The 18,796-nt window shown below is 55.8% G+C and overlaps 2 protein-coding genes across 5 annotated transcripts; one reads left to right on the top strand and one right to left on the bottom strand.

The window, feature by feature from the left end:
• The first annotated feature begins 3,564 nt into the window (after nt 1-3,564).
• CUNH19orf33 (chromosome unknown C19orf33 homolog) lies at nt 3,565-4,376 on the top strand. Its single transcript, XM_055594818.1, has 4 exons — nt 3,565-3,642; nt 3,763-3,875; nt 3,981-4,055; nt 4,206-4,376. Exons 1-4 carry the CDS (start codon nt 3,621-3,623, stop codon nt 4,302-4,304), a joined length of 309 nt encoding a protein of 102 aa, XP_055450793.1. The 5' UTR covers nt 3,565-3,620; the 3' UTR covers nt 4,305-4,376.
• Yif1b (Yip1 interacting factor homolog B, membrane trafficking protein) lies at nt 4,302-13,684 on the bottom strand. Of its 4 annotated transcripts, none has more exons than XM_055594802.1 (8): nt 13,579-13,684; nt 7,329-7,567; nt 7,146-7,250; nt 6,985-7,063; nt 6,821-6,878; nt 5,988-6,143; nt 5,816-5,909; nt 4,302-4,638 (listed from the first exon to the last, which is right to left on the bottom strand). In XM_055594802.1, the coding sequence occupies exons 1-8, from the start codon at nt 13,631-13,633 to the stop codon at nt 4,483-4,485; spliced, it is 942 nt and encodes a 313-aa protein (XP_055450777.1). In that variant the 5' UTR covers nt 13,634-13,684; the 3' UTR covers nt 4,302-4,482. The 4 variants fall into 4 exon arrangements, with proteins under 4 accessions (XP_055450777.1, XP_055450778.1, XP_055450779.1 ...); XM_055594803.1 differs by having other exon boundaries at nt 13,588-13,684; XM_055594804.1 differs by lacking the exon at nt 13,579-13,684 and adding an exon at nt 13,413-13,531.
• Between the last annotated feature and the right edge of the window lie 5,112 nt (nt 13,685-18,796).

Raw genomic sequence — 18,796 nt, 5'->3', positions numbered from 1 at the left:
TCTATCGTGGAAACTCCAGGAAAGACTAAACCCAGCCTCACCTAGTCAAGCACGTAACCTCAAGCACGGAGGAAGAACCTCAGGCACATGGCAGTCCAGGAAAGGCACACAGGTGTCCCGGTTGGGTCCCTCGGCATATTGGCTTCCCTGTCCACCCAAATTGTTGACCAGAAATATTTTTGTGAATATTTGCTGGGTAGTGGGGGGGAGGGGGACGACACACTTTTAATCTCAGCATTCCGGAGGCAGGCAGGCAGATCTCTCTGATTCGGAAGCCATCCTGGTCTACAGAGAGAGTTCCAGGACAGCCAGAGCTGCATAGCCCCTGTCCCAGAACAAAACAAAAATAAAATTGCAGGGTTGGAGTGAGCCTCTGAGAAGGCCTTTCCTTCAGGGGAGAAGGGAGAGGGACCTGGGGATGGACCACACACACCAGCACTGTCGCAGGCCGGCTGAAAGGCGGGGCCCTCTCCTTGAGGGGGCACCAAGACATCTGGGGCAGTATGAAAAACAGAAGGAAGGGAGCAGCAGGTGCCCCAGAGGGACGCAGTGCGCAGCGGGTCCTGAGAGGAGGACAGGTGGAGATGGCTACACTCGCTGGCGTGGACCCCAGCATGAGAAAAGCCACACCACCTCTTCAAGCTTCGGTATCTCGGGTCTCGGTGACTTGAGACAATGGAGGGCAGGTACGGGGCTGGGTGAAGGGAAGAGTAGGAGCCTGGCATCCTATGTACAAAGCAATGGAAGCGGTCAGGAGAGAGGCCACACCCTCCCTTTACCACTCTTTCACGTGGAAACAGCACGAAGGAGGAAATCGGCTCTGCCTCCAGGCTGCACCTGACCCCACTGCCTGGCAGCCCGCTAGCCGCCTCCTAGGGAGGCAAAGGCAGAGCCGGTCACACTGACCTCCCCGTGGGGAGGGGAGCGCCCAGGGTACAGCCTACACTACTGACCCCTGCCTGTTCAGGGCAGCTACCCAGGATGCTGTATTTGCTACACATCAGACAGGCACTCTGTCACTGAGCCACACCCCTAGGCCCTCGCTGGGTGCATGCATGCCTGTGTGTGCTGGAGCACGTGGAGGTCAGAGGGCCATCTCAGATGCTGGCCCTTGCCTTCTACCTCGAGATAAGAATTCTCTCTTTTTTTTTTAAGATTTGTTAGTTCTGTGTATGTCCAAGTTCCAGCAAAGACCAGAAGGCATCTAATTCCTGGGACCTGGACGTAGAGGCGGTTGTGGGTGCTGGGAATGGAATCTGGGTCCTTTGGAAGCGTCAGTGCTCTTAACCGCTGAGCCCTCTCTCCAGCCCAGACAAGGTCTTGTTTGCTCTGTGCGTGCTGGACTAGCTGGTCCTCGAGCTCCTGGGTTTTCTGTCTGTGCGCCATGCAACCTGAGATTGCAGACATGTGCTACCTTGTCCAGCTCTGCACAGCTGAGAGCTGGAGCTGGCTGGATGGCAGTCGCTTCACTTCCTGAGCTGGGGATCCTGACCTCGGATCTGAGAGGCCAGGGCTCAGCTCCCTGCTACCCTTAGAGGCAGCCCCTGGATTTAAGGGTGGCTCAAACAAAAAAGAGCATTAAGAAAAAGAAAAAGAAAAACCGATTTGTGAGCTGAGCACAGTGGTGCACACCTGTGATCCCAGCACTCAGGCAGGCAGAGGCAGGCGGGTACCTGAGTTCAAGATAGATCAGCCTGGTCTACAAAGTGAGTCCAGGACAGACAGGGCTACACAGAGAAACCCTGTCTCCAAAAAATAAATAAATATAGACTTGTATTTGTGTGTGTCACGTGTGTACTGGGACCTGCAGAGTTCAGAGGCCTTCAGCTCTCCAGTTCCGGGCAGCTGTGAGGCACGGGGTTCAGGGAATCTCAGCTCAGGTCTTCTGCATAGCACTTGTTCCCAGCCCCTGAGCGATCTCCTCAGCCTCTCAATGCTTTTCGTTTTCGTGTGTGTGGGGTGGGGGTCTGCTTATATGTGCGTAGGAGCACCATGTGCATGCCTGGTGCCCGTGGAGGTCAGGAAAGGGGGCCAGGGCCTGCGCTGACAGTTTCAAACTGCACGTGAGTACTGAGAATTAAACCCCGGTCCCCTGCAAGAACAAATGGGTTTAACCATTGAGCCATCCCTCCAGCCCCTCAACGTGGTGTCCCGAGACGGGGTCTCACTGTGTAGCTCAGGCTGGCCTGCAGCTCGGAACCCTCCCAAGCTTTCCTTCCTTCCTTGTCCAGTGCTCAGATCATAGGCCTTTCCACAGGGACAGCAGGGCCGAGAGTTCAGGGCAGCCGAGTGTACCTGCTGGCAATCCAAGGCATGCCGGGAGCGTACACCCCAGGCAGAGTGAGCCAAAACAGCTCACGCCACTCAGTCACAGGTCTGGGTGAGGAGCAAAGTGGACAGGGACCCACCGACACGGAATTTATGTTTAGCCAAGGGTAGACTTTCTGTTCCATACTGCAGGAAGCTGTGGGCTCAAGGGCCATCCCTGCTCGCCATGCTATAGACCAAAGGTCCCCACCCTCCCGCCTGGTTTCCCACTCAGACTTCCTTAAAGATCCTGCGGCGGCAGAGCTGCCTGAAGGCCTTTGCCCCTGTGACCCTTGACCCCACAACACCCTTCCCTCCTATCTTAATTTACTCTCTTCCTTTTTTCCCCTTGGTTTTCTTAGAGTCTGTGTAGTCCTGGAAGTTGCTCTGTATACCAGGCTGGCCTTGAACTCAGAGCTCTGCCTGCCTCCTGAGTGTCAGGATTAAAGCTGTGCGCCACCACCCCGCACGTTTGTCAGACTATGTAGCTCAGGCTGGAGCAGTACTTTCAATCCTCCAGCCTCAGTCTCCTGATTATAGTGCCTAGCTTGGAGCTGTGGCTCGTGTCCCGAAGTCACACGCTCAAGCCCAGTCCCAAACGCGATGGTTTTGAAGTGGCACTGTTGGCTGTCGCAGGATCTTGAGAGGGAAGAGGTCCTGCATCCCGACGTTATGAAAGAACCAAGTCAGCTTCACAGGCAGCGGGCCACCTCCCTGCGAGGGAGCCCTGTCTGCCAAAGCCGGCGTCCAGCCTCTGCAGCTATGAGGTAAATTACTGTTTAAGCCACTTCCGTGCTGTATTTGTTGTAACAGCCCAAATTAAGACACCTGTCTTTACCAAAACAACTCGGCACATTTCACCACCACACACACCACCAGGCACCCGTCGCGTCTTCCACCATCGCCCCAGGGTACAGCTTTGCTGAGGCGCACTAGCCTGAGCTCCAAATCCCTCAGCCTCAACTCCGGCCGGAGGGGCTGGGAACTCAGCTCCCAGAATGCACTGAGTCTGTCCTTAACTTTGTTCAGTGGGTCTGGAAGGGCTTTTCCGAAGCAAGCACCTCAGCAAAGGGGCAACCGAAGCCGGGGCAGGTTCCTTTCCCCAACCTAGAGCCACCCCACCTCCACTCCCACCGAGGACAGCCTGGGCGGGGCTGGCAGCGCCGGGCGGTGAGCCGGGGCGGAGGTCTGGCGGGCCGGGCCCTGCAGCATTCCTCAGGTGGGCAGGCCCTGCGGCCCCGCCCCGCCCCTCCCCTCCCCTCCCCGAGGCTCGGCTGGCCTCCGCCGTCCCTCCGCACAGACCGGCCGCCGCCATGGAGTTCGACCTGGCCTCAGGTAAGCTCCCGGGGTGGTGGATTTGCGGTGCGAGGGGCCCGGCCTCGAACCCAGGGACTCCTGCCGGAGGGACGGTCCCAGCCGCCTGCCCACCCCGGCCAACGCCTCTCTCCTCTGCAGCCCTGGGCCCTGGTTCTAAGAAGCCAGAGGGGACAGGCCAAGCGGGGGACCCCAAACACTGTCCTGCTAAAGTTCCGGGCCGGCCCGAGGCGGGCGCTGCCCACAGGCCGAAGGTGAGTCACCGCGCCCCGGTGTCGCCCCCCGAGGGCCCGGGACGGGGGCTGGACGCTGCGCACGCGGGTGCCCGTCCTCACCGGCCCTCATCCCCCTCCATCTAGCATGGCTCCGGCAGCTCCTCCGACTCCAGCAGCAGCAACAGCAGCAGCTCCAGCGACTCGGAGGCCGAGGGGAAGGTAAGAGGCTGCCCCGCCCCCAGGATGCCCTCACGCACCCCAGACCCGGGCCTCGGCCAGGGTCAGGTTAGGATCTGGCCGCGGTGGGTGGGGCGGGCCCGGCCCCGCCGGCCACCGCCTCTGTCCTACCCACCGTCCTCGGCCCCCCAGGCCCGCGGCGCTGGCTGCAAGAAGCACGAACGCCCCTCAGACAAGGCCAAGCAACCCAAGGTGAAGAAGGACAAGAAAAAGAAGAAGGACCCTCGCTGACTCATTAAACTTGCCGCCCGGCGCCCCCGGCGCCCCCGGCGGCCAGGAGCGCAGGCGGCGCCGAGCCCGTCACTTTATTGTCGCGGGTGTGGCGCGGCCGACGGGAGCACCAAGGCCGGGGTGGGGGGAGGCCCGGGGGCGGGCGGGACGAGGGGCAGCCCGGGGCCGCGCCCTCCGCTCAGCGGACCAGGTGGAACGTGAGCCAGTACATGAGCAGCGGCTGTGCGGCCGCCACCGCCATGGTCAAGTACATGCGCAGCTGGTTCCGCGCCCCGCGCACCGGCACCCCTTCGGCCGCCGCCTGGGCCAGGATCTTCAGCCGCAGCGTCCGGATCTGGGAGGCAAGGGCGGACGGTCAGGGTGGGGGCCGGAGGGGCCGGGCAGCGCGGAACGAAGCCCTCCGCGGCCGCCCCCAGGAGGGCCTGCCGAGCGGCCACGCCCCCGACGTGGCGCAGACGCCGAGGCCGGAGGCTGGGCCGCGGCGGGAGGGTCGCCCCCTCCCTCCCTCCCTCCGGCAAAGCCGGTCCTCACACTTGACTAACACCCTCGGCCTCGCGAGCCACCAGAGCTACTTTCTCTTTAGTTTTGCTCAGGTGCGTTCTTCCCCGCCTCAACCTCCTCAGGGCAGGAGTTACCGCCCCCGGTCGGCTTTCTTTTTCATGTGTTTCATAGGGTTGGGGCGCTTGAGCTCTGGTGTGAAAGTCGCTTCACCGTGTGGGTTCCAGGAGAGGAACTCAGGGTGCCAGGTTGGCAGCAAGTGCCCTTTACCTGCTTAGCCACCTCACAGGCCCCCCCATGCTCTTAGGATGTGTCCCTGCGTGTGTGTGCAAACACGTGTGCACCTGGTTTGTTTGTAGAGGCTGGAAGACAGCCTCAGGGACCCACCTTTTCTCAGACAGGGTCTCCTGAACCGGGCACCTACTGAGCCCCACATTCCCAGCTCTGAGATTCTAAGGGTGTACCTCCACTCCAGGCTTTTTTTTTTTTTTTTTTTTTTTAAATGTGGCGTTCAACGATTGAACCCAGCTCTTGCTTACTGACAAAGCCACATCCCTGGCTCCCTTAGCTTTTAAAGGATGACAAGACTTTTGCTTGTGGATCAGATTTACCCAGTGGTGCTAGCATTTGCCCGATGCTTCTCAGGCATGCTCAGCCCGAGTCCTCCCAAGACCCCATGTAGACGGGATGACTCACTCTGAGTACAGCTTAGGAACAACCCAAGCATGGCAGTCGCCATGGCCCCCAGTCAGTCCTCTGCCCTAGCTGGGAGGACTCAAGACTGTCCTGAGACACACTGGCAGGAAAAAATAAGGGTGCGCGTCCAGCTCTGAGCCTGTGTCCTGGGCAACCCGGCCCCTACCATCCTGACTGGCTCTCAAAGGACCCACACAGGAGACTCCCAGAACTAGGAGACTCTCCTAGCCCTCAGGCTTGGTATTTGGATATTCCAAAGAATTCCCCACATCTGTCCAGGAGGCCTGTGGCCGCAGGCCACGCCGAGCCCCACTCACCATGAACACAAAGATGGACACACAGCACCAGGCAAGCACCAGGTAGTAGCCAATCTTCCCAAAGAGCAGGCCTGTGAGGACCCCACCAATCATCCTGAGGCGGGGAGGGAGAGGAATGAGTGTGAAGGAGAGGCCAAGGTCTGGGACTGGCAGGCAGGGGAGGCGCACTCACCCGACATATTTGTAGCCCAAGAAGGCCACCAGGTCAATGGTGGTGAGGTCGGTGTTGACAGTGACCAGGTAGAGGCTGAGCAGGATGGCCACAACCTCCAGGGTCAGCCAGGCCAGCGCCGAGCTCGCCTGTAGTCCTAGGAGGTCTGGGGAGAACCTGCAGGGAGTGACACCCACACCCACCCAGTCATGGGGCTGGGACAGCCCTGTGTTGAGGGCACTCAAGCCGGGACCTCGGAGCCCTGAGAGGGGTACCCGGAGGCCTCCCTAAAGAAAGGCCAGCTGGGTGGAAGCCTGAAGCCACCGGTGGGGAGGAACCATGCTCCACCCTGGGGCCTTCGAAGTGAGTCCACTGGTCCGGCTGTGGCTACTGTGGATGAGAGGTGGGGCCTGACTCAGCCTGGGGGTCAGGAAATGACAGGGCGGGAACCACAGGTGCTGGTCACACAAGGACAGCGCAGGCCTGACTCAGTGAACCGAGTGGGTGTGGGAGGACCCTGGGGCAGGGCAGCAGGGCTGGGTGAGCCATCTGTGCACCACAGGGCGGGAGGAGGCCAGGCCCACCTCTGAGACCTTTCAGCTGCTGCTAGAGAGTACAAGGGTGAAGGTGTGGAGCAAGTCATTTGGGGGACTGTGAGCCTAAGGATAGATTCGAGGCGCTGGTGAAAGGAAGGAAGGCGGGATTTAGGTCACACAGCACAAGTGGGTATCATGGGTTCTCCGTGGGTGGGCGAAGGCTGTCACGTGACTGTCCGGGCCGACTGGCAGCAAGGTGGGGAGACTGGAGAGCTGCCACCTCATCCCCACTGCGCTCCCCTGCTCCAGGGTCCTTACCTGTCCTGGGTCCCCAGTGCGAGGCCGGCCACCAGAATGTAGGTGATAAAAGCCATGGCTGTGGAAGGCAGACACAGGACTGTCAGAAGAGGGAAGCCCCTCTCGGACGCCAGGCACCAAACACCTGCCCCAGACATGCCCAGGCGGCTGTGGGAGGGCCCAACCTGGAATGTAGAGGTCTGGGGCGTTGATGTCAAAGCGTGGGGCCACTGGGGTGTCCTGTTGGTACTGCACCTCCCAGTCCTATGGAGAGAGTTGGGGGAGTGGTGGGACCCCAGGTGGGAGGCTCCCCCCAGCCCGGCATGTGCTGAGTGGGTGGGCTGACCTGGTGTAGGTAGGGGAAGACCAGCAGGCCCAGCTTCCTGCCCACGTACACCGTGTCCACGGCAAAGTAGTACTTGAGCTTGCTCACGGGGATGAAGCGGTCGATCTGCGGAGGCAAAGCTCAAGCCTGAGTGCCAATTCTGCCTGCCCTCCACCCCCCAGCCCAGCAGCCTCGCCTACTCACGTTCTTGTCCACCAGCTCCTTGCCGTGAGCGGCCAGGCTGGTCCCATAGGCCATCGCCATGTTGGACACAGGGTCGGCCAGGAAGGCTGCCTCAGCCGGGGAGGAATGGGTGTGGTAACCCAGACCACCAGGTGACGGCTGGCCTCCATAGCCCCGGCTCGGGGCTGAGCTCGTGTCATCGAAAAACTGGTGGGGATCAGCCATGCCCGGCTGGGACACTGGGACCCTCCGCTTTGAGGCTGCAGAGGAAAAGGGAGGGAGTTCATTACTTCTGCAGACCCCACCATCCTCTCTGGCCACAGCTGGGACAACAGTCACCAAAGTAGCCTTGTTGTGAACCAGATAGCTGCCATCCTACGCCCATCCATCAGTCAACTATCCCCACATCCATCCATTCATCTATCTGTTCGTCATCTAGTTACTCGTCATCCATTCCTCTGTTTATCCATAGTCCATTCACCTAGTTACCCATCATCCATCCTTTACTTGTCCACCTATCACCCCTCATTTTTCATCTTCCTATACAAATGATAATGAGAGCTTCTTGGTCCTGGGGCCTACTTTGCACAAAATTCCGTGCCAACCATCACAAAAAAAAAAAAAAAAAAAAAAGGGTGTTCCTCCCCTTTCCACACTTTGACTTCCCTTAGTCTCTGGCGCTGGGCCTCTCAGTGACCCCTGACACGCTTGGCACACACTCAGGGCCTCTGCCCCAGCCGTGCCCCAGCCTGAGATTTCCACCCCTCACTCTCAGGGGCCCCTCTTCCCCAAGGTCCTGCTGCATACAATGTACCTATCACGGCAGCACCTACCAGCCCCCCCCCACACACTGCTGTCCACAGCACGGAGCATCAACTGGCAGATGACCTGTTTCTTTCTCCTGCTCACTGAGAGGTCCCAGAGTGGGAACAGCCCCCTGCTCACAGGTGAATCCCCTCAGCCTAGAACAGGCTTAGGGGGCACTCACCCTGCTGGACAGATACGGAAAACAAGGCCCAGCCAGCTACCCAGCTGGTGTGGAGCCCTGAGCCCACCCATGTGTCTAACACAGCAGCCAAGAGCCAAGCTCATTTACTCCCAGCCAGCCCAGTTCAGCTGACACCATCACCATTTTAAATTCTTTCCAAGAAGGCAGAGTTCTAAGAGACTTAAGCACCGGCGGAGAGGCCCTCCAAAAGAAAGACAAGGCTCTGGAGAGCATGGCTGTGAGCTGCTCTAGGAGTCGCAGGGAGTAAGACATACCCAGGCGAGGCCATGGGCCTCTCAAGGCAGCCTGTATTGTCCACACTTTACAGAGGAGAAAAACAAGACCCAAAAAGCTGAGGCTCAAAGTCACACAGGCAGTACAAGACAGCGCTCACTTCAAGAGCTTTCTGGCCAGGCACATGCCGCCTGCCTTTCATCCCAGTATTTGGGAGGCAGAGGCAGGAGGATCTCTGTGTTCCAGGCCAGCCTGGTCTACACAGCAAGTTCCAGGACAGTAGAAGGACTACATAGAAGTTGCCAGGACTACCTGTCTCAAAAAACAAGCCCCCCCCCCCCCCCCCCCCAGAAAAAAAGAAAAGCAACAACAAGGCTGGGAAAATGGCTCAGCCATGAAGAGTGTTTGCTTGCTGTTCCAGAGGACCGGAGTTCACGTCTCAGCACCTACAATCACCGGTAGCATCCACTGCAGGGAATCCAATGCCCAATTCTGGTCTCTACACTCATGTACACACACACATAAAAAGCTTTAAATAAAATCTTTAAGATGACAACAAGGTAGCTGGTGCCTGCGGAATGAAATCCAAGGTTGGCCTCTAGCATCCACACAAACATACACAACCTTCTCCTTCCCCACAGCAAACAAACAAAACTGGTGGAGTGCTGACCCAAGCATATACAAGTCCAGGGTTCAAGTCCCCCGTGAGGCATATCTGCAACCATTCCACCTAACTTCAAGGGCCGGGAAGAGTGGGCACCGCTGGAGAGCAGGTGGACAGGGCTGGGGAGGACAGTGACGCTGTACTGAGCTGGCCGTGGAGACTAAGTGGGGACCCCACCTTCCCAGGCACGGGCGGGAGGTGTTGTCTGGAGGCGGGGCAGCCAGGGCCCCAGATCCTGGTTGTTGAGCAAATGACCCTGGGAAGGGGCGCTCGGACAGGAGCGAGCCTGCCTCTCAATGGTCTCCTCTGTCGTCCATCAGCATGACTGTGCCGATGCCCTATGCTGCCGTTCAGCTGGGCATGGCGGCTCACATCTGCAGTCCCGGCACTCGGGCCTGAGACAAGGGGATTATGTGAACATGCTTTACTTCATTTATATGTCTACGAGAGTTTTGCCTGCTGCTGTGAGCCACCAGGTGGGTGCTAGGAACATAACCAGGTCCTCTGTAACAGCAACAAGTATTCGTAACACGTCTCCAGTCCCACGTGTACGTGTCTGTGTATACAAGTGCACACTGGGTGCATGTGTGTGCGGAGGCCAGAGGTCAACATCTCACTGGACCTGCAGCTCACTGATCTGGCCATATGGGCCGGAACCACAGCCCGCGCCGCAGGGCCTGGCTGCTTCTGTGGGTGCTGGGGGAGCCAAACCCAGGTCCTCCACTGAGCAAGGCACACACGGAGTCATTTCCCCAGTCCCCCTTCACCTTCTGTGAAACACGGTCTCCCTGTGTAGCTGGCCCAGGCTGGCCTTGAACTCCAGACCCTTCTGCCTTGGCCTTCCAAGTATCTAGGACGCCAGGCCTATCCCTCAGGACCAGCGTGTTTCACTCCTATCTAATCAGCATTTGGTGCCATCACCCCAGGGGGTGCCAGCCTCCAACCCTGCTTCCAAGACAGCATGAAACCAACAACTCCTCCCATGTACCTCACCCAGAAACGCCTGCCTGGCTGGCACTCTTGTCAGTGAGGTCCTGCCCTCACAGCCACACTGCCTTTGGACCTTCTGGGTCCAGCCCCAGGTCAACGGCCTCCTGATGGCTCCACCTTTCTGCCCACATGGCCCCTCTAACATCCAGCCCACAGTCCCCAGTTCTCAGAACCCGCAGGCTCTTACCGTTACCTCTGTCACTGCCCAGAGACTTAAGCATCTCATCTGGTCCCATTGCTTTTTTTTTCAAGACAGGATCTCTCTGTGTAGCCCCGGCTGTCCTAGACTCTATTTGCAGACCAGGCTGCCCTTAAACTCAGATATCCGCCTGCCTCTGCCTCCCTGACTGCTGGGATTACAGGTGTGCACCACTGTGCCCAGCTTTTTTTTTTTTCTCTCTAAGCTTTTAAGTTAGGGCTTCATTATGTAGCTCATGCTGCCTTCAGACACATGGTTTTTCTGGGTGCAGAGATTTTAGGTGTATACCACGACAACAGGTTCCGGGCCTATTCTTAGCCCCATTGAAAGAGTCCCCAAGGGCTGGAGAGATGGCTCAGAGGTTAAAAACACTCGCTGTTCTTCCAAAGGTCCTGAGTTCAATTCCCAGCAACCACATGGTGGCTAATAACCATCTATAGTGAGATCTGGTGTACAGGCAGAATAGTGTATAAATAATAAATAAAACAGGGGCTGGAGAGATGATTTTTTTTAAAGTACTGAACAGTGGAAACCAGGGCCTTGTGCATGTTAAGCAGGCATTTCACCACTTATCTTCATCACCAGGCCTCTTTTGAGTTATTTGGATTTTATTTTACTTTTTATTTTAAAGACAAGTCTTGCTGGGGTGTGGTGCTGAATGTCTTTGATCCCAGCACTAGGGAAGCAGAGACAGATCACTCTGAGTTCAAGGTCAGCCTGGTTTACAAAGGGAGTCCAGGACAGCCAAGGCTACACAGAGAAACCCTGTCTCAAAAAAACCCACACACACAAAAAAGGAGGCAGAAGCAGGTGATCTCTGTGAGTTTGAGAGCAACCTGGTCTGCATAGTGAGCTCCAGGCTTGCCAGGGTTACATGGTAAGAACCTATCTCAAAAGAAAAACAAACAAAAAACAAATCAAAGGAAAAACCAAAAGCAGGTTTCACTAAGTTCCCCACACCAGGCTGACTTCGAACTAACTGTGTAAGCCCAGACTGGCCTTGGATTTGAGATCTTGGCCCCTGCCTCCCAAGCAGCTGGCATCACAGGCCTCCAGCACCAATTTTTCTGTGATTCTCTTATATATTTATCTGAGACAAAGTCTCAGGCTGGAGAGATGGCTCAGAGGTTCTTCCAAAGATCCAGAGTTCAATTCCCAGCAACCACAGGCGGCTCATAGCCATCTAGAATGAGGTTGAGGTCTGGTGCCCTCTTCTGGCTTGCAGGCACACATGCAGGCAGAATACGATGTAAATAATAAATTCCTACCAAAAAAAGAGCAAAAAGACAAGGTCTCCCTGGGTAGCTCTTGTTGTCCTGGGACTCGCTCTGTGGCCCAGGCTGGCTCTGAACTCAAGAGTGATCTTCCTGCTGGGATCAGAGGCGTGTGCTGCATCCCCTGTATAACCGTTGTAAATGAACATGACCCTTTTCATCCCCTGCCCAAGATCAGGGACCACTGTGCTGAGAATCACATACAAATACCTCCCTAGGTCTGCGTGACCTGCCCCCAGCCCCGCCAGCCACGCTGGCCCCAGATCCGAGGTCCCAACTTAGACAGACTCTCTGCCGTAGCACGCAGGGCTACCATCCCGGAACAGCTTTCCCTCCCGGGCTCCGGCCACTGTCACACCCAGGGCTCTGCTCAGATGTTCTCTTCTCCTGACCTCCCTCGCTCGTTCCTTCTCGTGCTGCCCAGGGCCCTGTTTTCCTCCTCAGCACCTACTCCACTGTCTGTTCTCCGCACAGGCCTTCATGCCGTTCCCTCCATGAATCCCCTAGGTCTCTCTCATCATTAGGCATGCCCTCTTCAAGGAAGCAAGGACACTTCAAGCCTGAAAGTCTGAGTTCCACATCTCCACCCCAGGCCCAGCCAGCCCTGTGGACTCCACACCCCAATATACCCAGCACCCTTTTCAAAAAGACCTAATCATTCTTAGGTATATGTGTCTGTGTGTGTATAGAACAATTTTTTGGGAGCCAGTTCTCTCCTTCCAGCACGAATCTATGGCTTGGTGGCAGGTGCCCTTCCTGGAGCCACCTCTGGGAACCTACTCCTGACTTCCCTCACCCTTTTCTTGAAACACAGAGGCATATCATGTTGCCCAGGCAGGCCTTGAACCCACAATCCTCTTCACTCCAGCTCCCAAGTGCTGGGGTCATAGGCGTGCACCACGGCACCTGCTCCCTTGTGCTTCTTTCACAGCAGCTCCCTGGCTTCAGGCTGCTCCTGACCTCCCGGCAGCTCCATGACGGGAATAAATGCCAGCTGGCCAGTGCTGGGGCCCCTGCATCATGCATCCCAGGCCTGCAGACATTAGTGCTAAGAGGTGAGGGGTAAGTGGAGCCTCTTCAAGCCCTAGTCACAACCTGAACTAATCTCCCGCTCTCTGGTTATTACCCCTCTACTCTTCTTAACCACGCATTTCCTTCCTACATAAATGGCCGTCTTCCTCCTGAACTCTAGTTGTAAGAAAGCCCTAAAGACCCAAGCCTGTCGAGGTGGGGCACGACTGTAACGCCAGCACTCTGGAAGGCAGAGATAAGCGGATCTCTGTGAGTTCGAAGCCAGCCTGGTCAACACACAGAAACCCTGTCTCGAAAAAAGCAAAACCAAAACCAAAACAAACAAACAGAAAAAGGAGCAGGGCTTTGGTGTTTACTTGTGTGTACCCACAGTCCAAGACCTGGCCACAAGGTGCGCTGAAGCAAGACACGTTAGATGAACAAATGGAGCAAACAGGACATGGATATAACGGAGGCCAAGAGGAACTCAAATTCACAGCTGGGGAAGGGAGGCCAGCGGGACGGAGAGTACTGGTTCCGATCCTAAATGGGGTGTAAATACGGCTGTGTCTGCACACGGAGCGCCCAGGGGGGCCGTGGAGCGTGGGTGACAGCTCGTGGGCACTGGGGAGCACAGGACGGCAAATCGCTGACCGCAAATGAATGGAAGCCGCGTTGCTCTCAACACCGCACCAGATCCTCCTCCAACTCGCTTCCTCTCAAAGGGATTTCCAGACGAACCTACCCGCCATGCGCCCCCTACCCGGACTGGACATCCCTGTGCCGCGCACACCAGAGAGCCTCCAGCTCCTGGATCTCGTGACCTCCGTCCGACCTGGAGTGACCCCGCCAACCGCCGCGACGGCCCCGCCACACCCTCGCCCGCCCGATCTCCTCAGCCGGCCACGTACGCCACTTACGCAGCCGGGGCGTCCCCGCCGGCGCCGCCAAACCTGCCGCGTGCATGCTTTCGACGCCACCGCCGCGAACGCGTCAGCCGCGGCTCGGAATGGGCCCGCCCGGTGCCCGTAGCCACGCCCCAATGGTACCGGGAGAGCCAATGGGTTTCACGACGGCGCGAGGGAACCACGCCCTCTAGGGGGAGGCCTGGGTGAGTGGGCGGTGCCCACGTAAGAGGCGGGGGGGGGGATCAACGGGGCGGAGCCTGGTACGAGCCTAAGCTTGGAAGGCTTCAGGCCGGACGGAAAACGTTTCCGGTGCTAAGCGCAGTGGTCGGCGGGAAATGTAGTTCTTTACAGGACGTCGCTCGATTTAGTTAGCTGAGCGCACAAGGACGCTGAAGCAGGGCGTGGAGTGGTGGGTTATCGCCGTGATGCCGCAGGCTCTGTCGTTTACACGAGACCAACGCTCTTTTCTGCAGGTACACCTGCACAATATTTCTTTACAGACGGTTGTGAGCCACCACGTGGTTGCTGGGAACTGAATTCAGGACCTCTGAAAGAGTAGCCAGTGCCCTTAACCTCTGAGCCGTCTCTCCAGCCCCAAGAATAGCACTCTCTCTAAATACTTGGGAGAGAAACGAAGTTTAGCGTAGCGAGTCACTCCTATATTCCCAAATGCTGGGGGATACAGAAGAGGAGAGCCGCGAGTTCAAAGCCAGTCTAAGCTTTGAACATAGTGTGCTCTAGAGTCAAAAAAAGAAAGTTAAAAAAAAAAAAAAAAAGGGGGGGGGGGGGGGGGGGGGGTCTGGTATCTTTCTTCGAAGGCACCTTTAGGCAGTTACCCAGATGTTCGTAAAAAAGCTCTCGCATGGTATGTTCGCCTTGAAAGCTTTTGTCCACCAAAGATACGGCATACAGCTTCAAGCTATTGAATTCACACAAGAACACCTTCAAGTAGCCCTGAAAACTACCTCCTCTGTGTCCCTCCTGGTCCTCTTTCTCTCCTTAATGCTCCTCCCACTTCTTTGTTTTCAGAAAGCATCTCACACAGTCTAGGTTGGCTTCGAACTCTTTAAGCTAAAGATGGCCTTGAACTCCTTGATCTTCCTGCTTCTGCTTTCCACATCCAGGGATTAAAATTGTGTGTCACCATGACCCATGGTTGGCCCTTTTCTGTACTTTTTTTCTTCCACTTATCTCAGGCAAAGAAAAGTGAGTGGAAAAGACTTCTGGGAAGCGATAGCACTCCGGAAGAAGGTGGTCAGCAAGTGACCCTATCATGTGGCTCCCGCTTCCTCTTCTGAATTTAGTTTTGTTGAGACACGTTATTTTGCTTCTGTGTTAGCCTCTGACCCCTAAGCACTACCCTATTTCTCATCCTCAGCCCTCATGTAGTCTAAAGTCATTTTATCTGAGACCTTTTCAAAAAGTTAATACGGCAAGTGGTGCGTGGTGGTGCATGCCTATAATCCCAGCCCTGGGAGAGGCAGAGGCAGGCAGATCTCTTGTGAGTTTGAAGCCAACCTGGTCCACTAAGTGAGTCCAGGACAGCCAGGGCTACACAGAGAAACCATGTCTCTAATAACCAAAAGCAAACAAACAAACAAAACCACAAAAACAAAACCCACAACACTCTGGAAACAGAAGCAGGTGGATCTCTGAGTTCCAGGCCAGCCTGATCTACAGAACAAGTTCCAGGAAAGCCAGGGCTACACATACACACACACACACACACACACACACAGACACACTTGTCTCAAAACAAACAAAAAACCAGGGAGTGGTGGCAAACACCTTCAATCCCAGCACTCTGGAGGCAGAGACAAGAGGATCTTTGGGCGCAAGGCCAGCCTGGTTTGCAGAGTGAGTTCCAAGACAGCCAGGCTACACAGAGAAATCCTGTCTTGGAAAACAAACAAACGAGTGCATGGCCAGATTGGCTTGTATTTGTATGTAATGTGTAATCTTTCCATACACTTTAAACCGTTATACATACATAAATGTGATAATATGTGTGTATGTGTCTATACTTTTTTATTTTCAGGTGAGCTCTATACTCTGCCCCTCAAGTCTTTCTATATTACTTATCCCTACTGCAGTATAAATCCTATGTAAATAGTTATGTTTCTGTATTGCTGAATAAATGATGACAAGAAGGCTAGGGGTATAGCTCAGTGGGTACAATGTTTGCTCTGCACGCAGGAGGCCCTGGGTTCTGTCGTCACCACCACAAGTGAAAAGAGAAAGGATAGAGACCGGAAAAAATGTCTGTACAAACAGACTCAACTTTTGTTTGTTTGTTTGTTTGTTTGTTTGTTTGTTTTGTCTTTCAAGGCCAGAGGCTTTTCTGTGTAGCCCTGGCTATCCTGGAACTCACTCTGTAGACTAGACTTGCCTTGAACTCAGAGATCCACCTGCCTCTGACTTTGGTGAGCTGTGTGCCAAAGGCATGTGCCACCAGTGCCTGGCTCTATGACTCAACTTTGTTTTTGTTTTAAGACCAGGCTGGCCTCGAACTCACAGAGCTTCGATTACCTCTGCCTCCCAAAGTGCTGGGATTACAGACGTGCGTCATCGTGCCTGGCTTTTTAAGACTCAGCTTCTAAAAAAGAATGAATTGTTTTTATTTTTTAAGCTCTCTCTCTCTCTCTCTGTCTCTCTCTGTGTGTGTGTGTGTGTGTGTGTGTGTGAGAATATGTGGGAGTATGCGCACCAGGCTGCAGTGCCGGCCGAGTCCAGAAGAGGCCAGAAGAGGCCATTAGATAAGCCAGGAACCGGCTATATGTAGTTGTGAGCTATGTGTCAGGAAAGGGGAGAACCCAACAGTATCTGTTCTCTTTTGCTCTTATTTTTATTTTCTCTGTATGGCTCTTTTGCCTGCAAGTGTATCTTTCTACCACATGTGTACCTGGTGTCCCCAGAGGCCAGAAGAAGGCACCAGATCTTCTGGAACATGAGTTAGAGATGGGTGTGAGCTGCCCCAGTAGGCACTGAACCCCCAGGCCTCGGCAGCAAAAGTAACGAGTGCTCTTAACTGCCGAGCCGCCTCTCCAGACTGGAACTTGTGTAATGCTCCTGCCTCTCCCTCCTTTCACAAGTGAGCACCGCCACGCCTGGCTGTACTCCTTTTGCTTCCTTCTATATTTGCTCCCTGCTTCTTGGGCACCAGAGTCCCTCCATAGCTGAGGGTGACCTCAAATTTCCAGTCCTTCTTCCTCGACCTTGAGAGCCCTGAGATTACAGACACACGCCATCGCTCCTGCCTTTTACTCCATTTTGTGTGTTTGTGTGTGACGTGTATGTGCGTGGGAGTGTGGGCGTGGGAACGCCCATGCGCTTATGGAGATCAGAGGGCAATTTACAGGAGTCACTTCCCCAGTTCTTCACGTGAGCCCCAGGGATTAATCTCAGGTCTTCAGGCTTGGTGTGTGTGTGTGTGTGTGTGTGTGTGAGAGAGAGAGAGAGAGAGAGAGAGAGAGAGAGAGAGAGAGAGAGACAGAGAGTGTGATGTGGTGCCCTGGGGTCCAGAGGGCCTTCAGCCACCGAGCCGTCTGACTGGTCCCTGAATTCCGTTTTTAAGCCTTAACTTTCTCATTGTTTATTGTTTGTCCTGTGGGAGGGTTGAGGACTCAATAAAAAGGCATATGTACATAGAGCTGCCTCAACCCCTGGGACACTGTGGCTGTTGTCACTGTTTTTATTATCAGGCGTCTCTTCCTATAAGTTGCCAGCTCCGAATTGGGCTCTGTCCCAACAATTATCAGAGCCAGTTTATAAACCGAGCCAGGTCCACGTGTCTGAGCTGTGGTCTCTCTGTGGGCAGGGTTCTGGCACTCCTCCACACAGCTGTAAGGATGGAGCTGAGTTCAGGCTGTAAGGGGCAGTGGGAAGACCCACAGAAGAAAACGAGGGAAATCCCTCTTTTATTTTTGCATGTTTGTTTACTTTTGAGACAATGTCTCACTCCGTAGCCTTGGCTGACCTGGATCTCACTCTGTAGACCAGGCTGGCCCTGAACTCAGAGATTGCCCTTCCCCTGCCTCCTGAGGGCTGGGATCATGAGGGTGAATGCCCCCAGGCTACTTACTAGGTTTTTGTTTTTGAGACAGAGTTTCCCTATACTCGGCTTCTCCACCTATAAACATTTAAACGCACATAGGAACATCTCAGCCCCCGACTCTGGGGGCGAGCCCGCGTGCGCGCGTGTTTATTTATTTCTGTGGGTATGGGTGTTTTGATCAAGTATGTATGTCAGAGGAGGCCAAAAGAGGACCCCGTGGAGCCAGCCACCTACCCCGCCTCTGAGACAGGTATTCACTAGGGAGCCCAGGCTGGCCTCTAGCCGGTGATCTTCCAGTCTGTTTTGGTATCAAGTGTAAGCTACCACAACCACACCAGAAATGCTCATCTGTTGTTTTTTCGTTTTTATTGTTGTTGTCGCCTTGTTCTGCTTTTTGTGATTTGTGTGTGTGTGTGTGTTTTTGTTTTTTTTTTTTGTTTTTTTTTTTGAGACAGGGTCCTACTGTGTCGCCCTGGAAACTCACTATGTAGAGCAGGCTGGCCTCAAACTGATAGAGATATTCCTTCTGCGCGCTGGAATAAAGGGGTGAGCCACTCCGGAAGGCTATTTATTAGGGAGTTCTTGATTGTTTGTTCGTCGTTCTGTAGAGTCTCGCTGTCCCTTCCAACAACGTCTCCCGACGCTGATCGGGGGTTCCCAAACCATAGTCCCTCCCACCCCTCCCCACAGTTTCTTCCGCAACCCAGTGCTTCAAGCAAAGACCTGGAGATGCTAAGCCAGGCTCTTACGCCTTGAGGCCTTGAGGCCTGATCCCCGGGGCCTGCCGCACTCTGTCTGGGGTTGGCGGAACTCCCAGGTGCTAAGATTCGGGGGGGGGGGGGGCCCCCCCCCCCCCCGAGGAGAGTTTCAGTTCTCCGGGTGCTGCGGGAGCCGAGCTGGACGGAACTCCGCGGCAGTGAAGAACTCATCCCGTGGGCGTCCGGGATCCCGGAGCGTGGGACTCCACCCTCCCGGGTCCCGTCCCAACACCTGGCGTTAGGGCGTGCCTCAGTTTCCCAGCGGCGGGGCGGTCCGCCAGCCCCGCTCCTCCCCTTTTTCCTCTTCCTCCTCGGGGCGTCGGTGGCCGCGCCGGAGCTCCCGGAACCGAGGGCGCACGGCGGGCGGTGGGCCGGCCACGTCAGCGGGCGGCGGGGCCGCGCGGGCACC

Source organism: Psammomys obesus, unplaced genomic scaffold, assembly GCF_907164565.1.
Source record: "Psammomys obesus unplaced genomic scaffold, mPsaObe1.curated_primary_1811, whole genome shotgun sequence".
Lineage (NCBI taxonomy): Eukaryota > Metazoa > Chordata > Mammalia > Rodentia > Muridae > Psammomys > Psammomys obesus.
This window is presented reverse-complemented; position numbering and strand designations above follow the sequence as displayed.

Bases quoted from the DNA above. Each gene is read 5' to 3' on its own strand.
- Yif1b (XM_055594802.1), bottom strand. From the start codon at position 13,633: ATGCACGCGGCAGGTTTGGCGGCGCCGGCGGGGACGCCCCGGCTGCGT. The intron at 7,251-7,328 runs GTGAGTAGGCGA...TTGCCTCCGCAG, and splicing joins AGGAGCTGGTGGACAAGAAC to ATCGACCGCTTCATCCCCGT. The intron at 5,910-5,987 runs GTGAGTGCGCCT...TCCCCGCCTCAG, and splicing joins TTGGGCTACAAATATGTCGG to GATGATTGGTGGGGTCCTCA.
- CUNH19orf33 (XM_055594818.1), top strand. From the start codon at position 3,621: ATGGAGTTCGACCTGGCCTCAG. The intron at 3,876-3,980 runs GTGAGTCACCGC...CCCTCCATCTAG, and splicing joins GCGCTGCCCACAGGCCGAAG to CATGGCTCCGGCAGCTCCTC. The intron at 4,056-4,205 runs GTAAGAGGCTGC...TCGGCCCCCCAG, and splicing joins ACTCGGAGGCCGAGGGGAAG to GCCCGCGGCGCTGGCTGCAA.